Below are 9,491 nucleotides of genomic sequence, written 5' to 3'. Positions count from 1 at the left end.
TCCTTAATGTCACAAATCCTGTTACACAGAGAAGAACTTCCAGAACTGTGCAAGTTTTAATTCCTGCATCTTAACTTAATGTGGAGGAGAAGCGTGAAGAAGAAGAAGAAAAAAATCCCAGAGTTTGGAAATCACATCGTAACTTCACAGCAACTGAAGGAAGAGCAAATCATGATGCTTTGGTGAAGCTGAAATATTACAAAGGAAAATGTAGCAGTGACTGTTTTTTTATATATTATACAAATAAATCTAGATGATTTCAGTTCAAATAAATGGATTTCATATGCACTTAATAAAATTAAAAGAGACATGTAGTAGTAGTGGAATACTAAGACCAGACATTATTATGTTATAAAATTATGTTTCAATGGCTCACTGCAAGTCTGTACTGCAGGTATAACTATCTCTACAATAAAATCTGTACAGACTTGTTCTACATTTATATGGCAAATTGGGAAAGCAGTCGCTTACAAATGAAAAAACGTACTTTAAAACATAACCCAAACAACAACAACAAAAAAAGCTTTTTTGATCACATAAAATTTTATACGGGTATTTGTTTAAATTCTCACCGCTGGTGAATATAAACCGAAACAGAAATCATTTTAAAAAATCTCATCTTAGGTTTCCAAAAATTAAGAAATGCCAGAATAAATTACAGAGGACTCAGACACAACTAAAGAAGAAAACAAGTTACTGTAAAAAACAAAGCAAAACAACAACAAAAAAAAGTCCTTTCAGAAAGAAAAAAAAAATCCTCAAACAGCTAGCTGGCTAAATGCTACGCCACTGAAGACAAGCACAGAGAGGAGGGGGGGGGGGGGGGGGGGGGGGGGAGAAGAGAAATGCAGGAGGCAGAGCCAAGAGCCAGTGTTGGGCTTTTGGTCTTGATTCTGACCAGGGGGCGTGACCCAGCCCACGACCAGAGCAAGTTGTCCATGATAGTCATCTGCAGCAACCCAGACAGCCACTGCTCGGACCAGCAGTGGCGGAGGTGATGGCAGCATTGCTGGCCATCTTCAGGCTGCTGTCTGTGTCAGTCAGGGTCGGGGTCAGTGGACATGGAGGAGACGTCCTTGACGGAGGCGGAGGATGACGTGGAGGGGTGGTGCTGGTGCTGCATGCTGCTGCTCACTGTTGCACCTGTGCTATGGGAAACAAGAAAATGTGTGTGGTCAGCCATCGCACCACAAGCTGCAGCAGGAGGTTTTATTGTTGATTGTTGTGTTGTCAGCCTGACTGACCAATAAACAAAAGAGGTCTGCATGGATATCAGTCAGGTACAAAATTTGTCTTTTTGGTTGCTAAAATTACTTTTCTCTCTCTCTCTCTCTTTTTTTAAGACTGTGAAAAATCTGCCAGAAACATTTTGCTGGTTTTAGACACACGGGGAGCTCCACTAACCTATGGAGGCTGGCTGACCCCTGATGACTCCATTCTTCGTCCTTTCTTCCCAATCCAACACTTCTTTGTATATCAACTCTGCAAAAAGAAGACTAAAGTAAGACAGGATGAGAGAGAAGATGGTATAAAATGACACGGTGAAACTAAAGGACATCACGTAACTGCTTTTATGTATGTGGTGTTTATGACCGACTTGTCAATATTCAAAGCCTACACTAAGAACTTTCATCATTTTTTTAAGTTAAAATTGTAAAATATGGGCATCTTTCAGGCACATTTTTATTATGGTTCCACCCAGCAGCCCGTTTGGCCATGGTTTATGGTTTCATCATATGTTTGGGTGAATTCTCTAAGTATTACTATATTCTGTTTGTATTCAGTTGTTTCATTCTTTACGTATTATTATTTTGTGTATGTGTTCATTTACTCGTATTTTCTGTTCGGGTTCATCTGGTCATCCCTGTCTATGTCCTGGTGGTTTGGGTCCCTTTTTTTTCACCCATGTGGACTCAAAACGTGGCACTTCCTGTTTCAGTGTGACCCTGCCACTGAGTTTCCTGAGATTCCATGGGATCTCGTCTGTCAATCCAGGAAGCGTCGATCGAGGAAGTGTTTGACATTTGACATGTCCTGTTTCACTGTGGATTCAAAATTTGGCACTTCCGCTTTGGGACTCCCTGTACCATAGAGCAAGCTTTGCAGCGCTTCGCTCATATTATTAGTCTTTTGAGTGTTGTTCACTTCCTTATATCATTATATTACTTCTTTCACTCTTGCACTTTATTAACTCCTGAGTTCTATGTTGGTTTGCGGTTTTATGATTTCTCCTCTTGTTCCATGATGGTTGATTATTGTAGTTTATTTTATTTCCCTCCTGTTGTTCTTTTATTGTCATGATTATTTGCACCGGGTCTGGTTTGTTCAGTGATTATTTCCCTGCACATTGTTTCACCCTGTGAGTTTAAGTCCCACCTCCTTGTTTGCGACTCACATGTTGTCAATGTCACCCAGGTTATTTAAGCACTTCATTGTCTTTCAGTCAGTACCGGTTCATTGTCTATGTTACTCTCTGGTTGACCTTTGTTCTTGCTCACTGAGTTTGATTCCCTCTGTGATGGGTTAATTCAATTCAATTCAATTTTATTTATATAGCGCCAAATCACAACAAACAGTTGCCCCAAGGCGCTTTCTATTGTAAGGCAAGGCCATACAATAATTACATAAAAACCCCAATGGTCAAAACGACCCCCTGTGAGCAAGCACTTGGCGACAGTGGGAAGGAAAAACTCCCTTTTAACAGGAAGAAACCTCCAGCAGAACCAGGCTCAGGGAGGGGCAGTCTTCTGCTGGGACTGGTTGGGGCTAAGGGAGAGAACCAGGAAAAAGACATGCTGTGGAGGGGAGCAGAGATCAATCACTAATGATTAAATGCAGAGTGGTGCATACAGAGCAAAAAGAGAAAGAAACACTCAGTGCATTATGTGAACCCCCCAGCAGTCTACGTCTATAGCAGCATAACTAAGGGATGGTTCAGGGTCACCTGATCCAGCCCCTAACTATAAGCTTTAGCAAAAAGGAAAATTTTAAGCCTAATCTTAAAAGTAGAGAGGGTGTCTGTCTCCCTGATCCAAATTGGGAGCTGGTTCCACAGGAGAGGAGCCTAAAAGCTGAAGGCTCTGCCTCCCATTCTACTCTTACAAACCCTAGGAACTACAAGTAAGCCTGCAGTCTGAGAGCGAAGCGCTCTATTGGGGTAATATGGTACTATGAGGTCCCTAAGATAAGATGGGACATGATTATTCAAAACCTTATAAGTAAGAAGAAGAATTTTAAATTATATTCTAGAATTAACAGGAAGCCAATGAAGAGAGGCCAATATGAGTGAGATATGCTCTCTCCTTCTAGTCCCCGTCAGTACTCTAGCTGCAGCAACCTGATAATAATGAATTACAATAGTCCAGCCTAGAGGAAATAAATGCATGAATTAGTTTTTCAGCATCACTCTGAGACAAGACCTTTCTAATTTTAGAGATATTGCGTAAATGCAAAAAAGCAGTCTTACATATTTGTTTAATATGCGCTTTGAATGACATATCCTGATCAAAAATGACTCCAAGATTTCTCACAGTATTACTAGAGGTCAGGGTAATGCCATCCAGAGTAAGGATCTGGTTAGACACCACGTTTCTAAGATTTGTGGGGCCAAGTACAATAACTTCAGTTTTATCTGAGTTTAAAAGCAGGAAATTAGAGGTCATCCATGTCCTTATGTCTGTAAGACAATCCTGCAGTTTAGCTAATTGGTGTGTGTCCTCTGGCTTCATGGATAGATAAAGCTGGGTATCATCTGCGTAACAATGAAAATTTAAGCAATGCCGTCTAATAATACTGCCTAAGGGAAGAATGTATAAAGTGAATAAAATTGGTCCTAGCACAGAACCTTGTGGAACTCCATAATTAACCTTAGTCTGTGAAGAAGATTCCCCATTTACATGAACAAATTGTAATCTATTAGATAAATATGATTCAAACCACTGCAGCGCAGTGCCTTTAATACCTATGGCATGCTCTAATCTCTGTAATAAAATTTTATGGTCAACAGTATCAAAAGCAGCACTGTTGTCTAACAGAACAAGCACAGAGATGAGTCCACTGTCTGAGGCCATAAGAAGATCATTTGTAACCTTCATTAATGCTGTTTCTGTACTATGATGAATTCTAAAACCTGACTGAAACTCTTCAAATAGACCATTCCTCTGCAGATGATCAGTTAGCTGTTTTACAACTACCCTTTCAAGAATTTTTGAGAGAAAAGGAAGGTTGGAGATTGGCCTATAATTAGCTAAGATAGCTGGGTCAAGTGATGGCTTTTTAAGTAATGGTTTAATTACTGCCACCTTAAAAGCCTGTGGTACATAGCCAACTAATAAAGATAGATTGATCATATTTAAGATTGAAGCATTAAATAATGGTAGGGCTTCCTTGAGCAGCCTGGTAGGAATGGGGTCTAATAGACATGTTGATGGTTTGGATGAAGTAACTAATGAAAATAACTCAGACAGAACAATCTGAGAGAAAGAGTCTAACCAAATACCGGCATCACTGAAAGCAGCCAAAGATAACGATACGTCTTTGGGATGGTTATGAGTAATTTTTTCTCTAATAGTTAAAATTTTTTTAGCAAAGAAAGTCATGAAGTCATTACTAGTTAAAGTTAAAGGAATACTCGGCTCAATAGAGCTCTGACTCTTTGTCAGCCTGGCTACAGTGCTGAAAAGAAACCTGGGGTTGTTCTTATTTTCTTCAATTAGTGATGAGTAGTAAGATGTCCTAGCTTTACGGAGGGCTTTTTTTATAGAGCAACAGACTCTTTTTCCAGGCTAAGTGAAGATCTTCTAAATTAGTGAGACGCCATTTCCTCTCCAACTTACGGGTTATCTGCTTTAAGCTGCGAGTTTGTGAGTTATACCACGGAGTCAGGCACTTCTGATTTAAAGCTCTCTTTTTCAGAGGAGCTACAGCATCCAAAGTTGTCTTCAATGAGGATGTATGAATGAATGAATGAATGAATGAATGAATGAAAACTGTTTATTTCGAACATTTGATACAACAACAATTACAAGATAGATCAGTAAAGACAACAACAAAAAAGTTCCTACTGTGTACCCAACATGTCCGAAAAGGGGTAGGGTGAAGCATCAGCTTATTTATCCCTACCCCTTCTTCCCCACAACCAGTAATACCCTTTGCCACATATACACATAGATTCCTACACACCTAAACCGATATCAATATATATATATATATACATATATATACACATACACATACATATATACATACACACATCAACATACATACATATATACACATATACACATATATATACACAAACATAAATATACACCTACACATACCTACTTACATACAAAATACTATATATTTACAAGCCGAAGCAAAAAACAAAAACACCCTAACCCTCATTACCCTTCCTCCTCCCTATACCTAGAAAAAACCATATTTTTGTACCGCTGTTTGAACTGGTTCATGCTTGGACATTGCTTGAGCCCCACTCCCAATCTGTTCCACATCCTCACCCCACAGACAGAAATACAGAAACCTTTTAATGTTGTTCGTGCCCACTGATGCTTTAAATTAAATTTCCCCCTCAGACTGTAATCCCCTGATCTGTTAAAAAACATATTTTTAATATTTGCTGGAAGTAAATTGTTTATTGCTTTATACACAATTTGTACTGTTTGAAAATGAACCAAGTCTGTGAATTTTAAGAATTTGGATTGTAAAAATAGTGGATTTGTATGATCTCTATAGCCAGTATTATGAAAAATTCTTATAGCTCTTTTCTGCATTACTGATAGTGATTGTGTTGTACCTTTATAAGTATTACCCCATACCTCTGCACAGTACTGTAAATATGGTAAAACCAGTGAGCAGTAAAGAATGCGGAGTGAGTTGTGGTCCAGAATATGTTTCGCTTTGTTTAGAACTGAAATGCTTCTTGACAGTTTACTTTGTATATGTTTTATATGAGTCTTCCAGTTTATCTTATCATCTATTATCACCCCCAGAAACTTATTTTCATGTACCCTTTCAATATCTACCCCCTCGACTTGTAACTGAACCTGTATGTCTGTATTACAATAGCCAAATAACATGTATTTTGTTTTACTTAAGTTTAATGATAATTTGTTTCTGTCAAACCATATTTTCAATTTTCCCATTTCTATACTGATCCTCCTCAGTAACTCCTGCAAATCCCCCCCTGAACAAAAAATGCTTGTGTCATCTGCAAATAATACTAATTTTAATATTTTGGAAACATTGACAATATCATTTCTATAAATTAGAAACAGTTTTGGACCCAATACTGACCCCTGTGGGACGCCACAAGCATTGTCCAAGCATGATGATGTATATTCCCCCAACTTCACAAACTGTTTTCTGTTACTTAAGTAGCTTCTCACCCAGTGCAACACCAACCCCCTAATCCCATACTGTTCAAGTTTATTGATTAATATGTCATAATTAATTGTATCAAAAGCCTTTTTAAGGTCTATAAATATTCCAACTGAATGTAATTTGTGGTCTATGGCGTTTGTAATCTCCTCAACTGATTCTATTAATGCAAGTGATGTTGAACTATGTGCTCTGAATCCATATTGACTATCAGTAAGTAATTTATGTTTATTTATGAATTTGTCTAATCTATTATTGAATAACTTTTCTAATAATTTGGAAAATTGTGGAAGCAAAGAAACAGGTCTATAATTTGTGAAGTGGTGTCTATCCCCAGTCTTATACAGCGGCACAACCTTAGCTATTTTCATTTGATTGGGAAATTTACCGGTTTGAAATGATAAGTTACAGATGTATGTTAATGGTTCTACAATCCATTCAATGACCTGTTTTACCACCACCATATCAATTTCATTTAAATCGGTAGATGTTTTATATTTACAATTATTCACAATGTCTATAATTTCATTTCCATCCACTGCTGTGGGGAACATTGAACAGGGATTTCTTTCTATGAGATTATTATCCCAATCCTCAGGTTGGGAATCGGGAATTTTTTCTGCCAAGCTTGGTCCAATATTTACAAAAAAATTATTAAAACCGTTGACTACCTCATCCTTATTTTCCTTCTTGACATTATTATCAATGAAATACTGAGGGTAACTCTGTTTTTTATTACCATTTTTGATAATGCTATTTAATATATCCCATATTCCTTTAATATTGTTTTTGTTATTATATAATATGTTACTATAATATTCCTTCCTACATACCCGTATAATATTAGTTAATCTATTTTTGTATTTCTTATATCTATTTTCTGCCTCTTTAGTCTTTAGTTTTATGAATTCTCTATACAGTGTATTTTTCTTACTACATGCATTTCGTAACCCTTTCGTCATCCATGGTCGAGCTTGGATTTTTTGTTTTCTGTAGTCTTGTTTAATTGGACAATTTTTATCATATAATGATGTAAATATTTGTAAAAAAGTTTCATATGCACTATCAACATCACTTTCACTGTATACCTTTTCCCAGTTTTGCTCCTGTAAATCCTTCTTTAGTGTGTTCATGTTTTCCTCTGTCCGCACTCGCCTGTATTTTATTTTCTCCTCTGGCTGATTCCGCCGATGGTTTCTATTATAAACAATGAAAACTGGTAGATGATCACTAATGTCATTGATTAATAATCCACTCACAGTGTTATTCTCAATATCATTGCTGAATATATTATCAATTAAGGTGGCACTATGGGATGTAATTCTGCTTGGCCTGGTGATTTTTGGATATAAACTCATACTGTACATTATACTGATAAATTCATCTGTTATTTTATGCTTATTTGGATTGAGCAGATCAATATTTAAGTCACCACAAATGAACACAGTTTTTTGATTAGTTTTTGAGAACATTTTTCCCATACAGTCAGTGAATGTTTCAATACTAGATCCTGGTGCTCTATATATACAGCTGACTAATACATTTTTGCTTTTTTCTTCACATATTTCAATAGTTATACATTCTAATAAGTTGTCAATCACAGTTGTCATATTGTCTACTATTTTATAATCCATGTTCTTATCCACATACACAGCCACTTCTCCTCCACTCTTATTTTTTCTGTTTACACAGTTAAATTCATATCCATCCAGTTCAAAATCCATTCCTTTATCTTCATTGATCCATGTTTCTGATATAGCAATTATGTTAAATATTTTTTTAAACTGACTTAAATATTCTTTAATGTTGTTAAAGTTTGCATATAGACTTCTGCTGTTGAAATGGATTATTGATAATTTGTTATCCGTTTTAATGATCCGATTAAACTGTTCATCTGTATAATAGCAACAACTGTCATTGATATTTGAGAAGAAATTATTGTCCGGGTCTATATCGTGCTCCAAGTCCAGTACATTGTGGTCTGTGTATTTAAATGTTCTCAGTTCTACTTTTCCATGATCAGCAATCCTTTGAGTTATATCCTTCTTGTCTCCAGATGTAGATGAATAGGTAGTAGATGAATAGGTTCCTCTGGTCTGTGTCATGGTGTTGTGATGTGTTTGTGTCCTCATACCTTATTGGTCATATTTGTCCAGATCCTCGCTTTAAGAAACACTATTGTTCATATTTGTCCAGCTCCTCGATGTTCCTTATTGCCATGACTTTTGCTTGTTCTGGTGATCCGTTCAGTTTGATGAATATTTTACAGTTTGAAGTCCATGTGTGCTGGATTTTTCCCTGTTTCTTCAAGAAGCGTGCTTTCCTGGCGATGTCGACATTCCGTTTGGTGAGATGTTCATTGATGAATACGTTTGTCCCTTTCAGTTTTCTTCCTTGTTTTAACAGTGCTGTTTTGTGTTTTCTGTTGATGAATCTCATGATGACGGTTCGTTTATCACCGTCATTTCTCCGGGGCAGAGGGTGGCACGCTTCAATGTTATTTAAATCCATTTCTATACCTTTAGATAGGAGGAAATCAGCAACCTGTTTTTCCACAGAGCTGACCTCCTGTTCACTGGGCTCCCCTCCGCTCTCATCTGTTACCGCCCGTGCGTAGGACCGTGGTTTGATGTGAAGACCTGTGATGATGACGTCGTTAATTCTGGTGTACTGCTCCAATTCAGCCACTCTATTTTCCAGCTGCACCAGATGCCGGTCTTTCTCGGCGTTCTGGAGCCGTAATGCCTTCACCTCCTCCACCAGATCCATGATTGATTTCTGTTGCTGCTTCACAACAGAAATCTCCTCTGATAGAAAGTCCAGAGATTTTTTAATATCGTCACCTTCCTCCGCTGTCAGAACCTTCTTAGGCCCCATGGTCGGCTTATGAGCAGCTTGTCGATCGCCGATGTTAACAGCCTGCGTTGTTTGTCACCGGGATGGATCTGCACTGCGCTGGTGCCGCGCGGCCTCGGTGTTTCCGCGCTGATGGATCCGCGGTGGCTGCACGAGGCCTCGGGGAAGCGGCACTCGTGACGCGCGGCTCTAATGACGCAGCGCGCGGCCTCAGTGAATTCACCACGTTGGGCCGCGGACTTTGTTGCTGTCCA

At 38.1% G+C, this 9,491-nt stretch overlaps 1 protein-coding gene across 1 annotated transcript in view; it reads right to left on the bottom strand.

Annotated features, from left to right (window-relative positions):
* Positions 1–235: 235 nt before the first annotated feature.
* The window catches only part of LOC117530695 (mitogen-activated protein kinase 8-like), a 133,691-nt gene continuing 124,435 nt past the window's right edge, over positions 236–9,491 (bottom strand). Inside the window, 4 exon segments of the mRNA XM_034193579.1 lie at positions 236–802; positions 833–1,050; positions 1,052–1,143; positions 1,405–1,482. Of these exon segments, the coding sequence (XP_034049470.1) occupies positions 946–1,050; positions 1,052–1,143; positions 1,405–1,482 (275 nt within the window). The 3' untranslated portion in view covers positions 236–802; positions 833–945.

Source organism: Thalassophryne amazonica, chromosome 18 (assembly GCF_902500255.1).
Source record: "Thalassophryne amazonica chromosome 18, fThaAma1.1, whole genome shotgun sequence".
Lineage (NCBI taxonomy): Eukaryota > Metazoa > Chordata > Actinopteri > Batrachoidiformes > Batrachoididae > Thalassophryne > Thalassophryne amazonica.
Note: the sequence above shows the minus strand (reverse complement) of the source record. Positions and strands in the feature narration are given on the sequence as shown.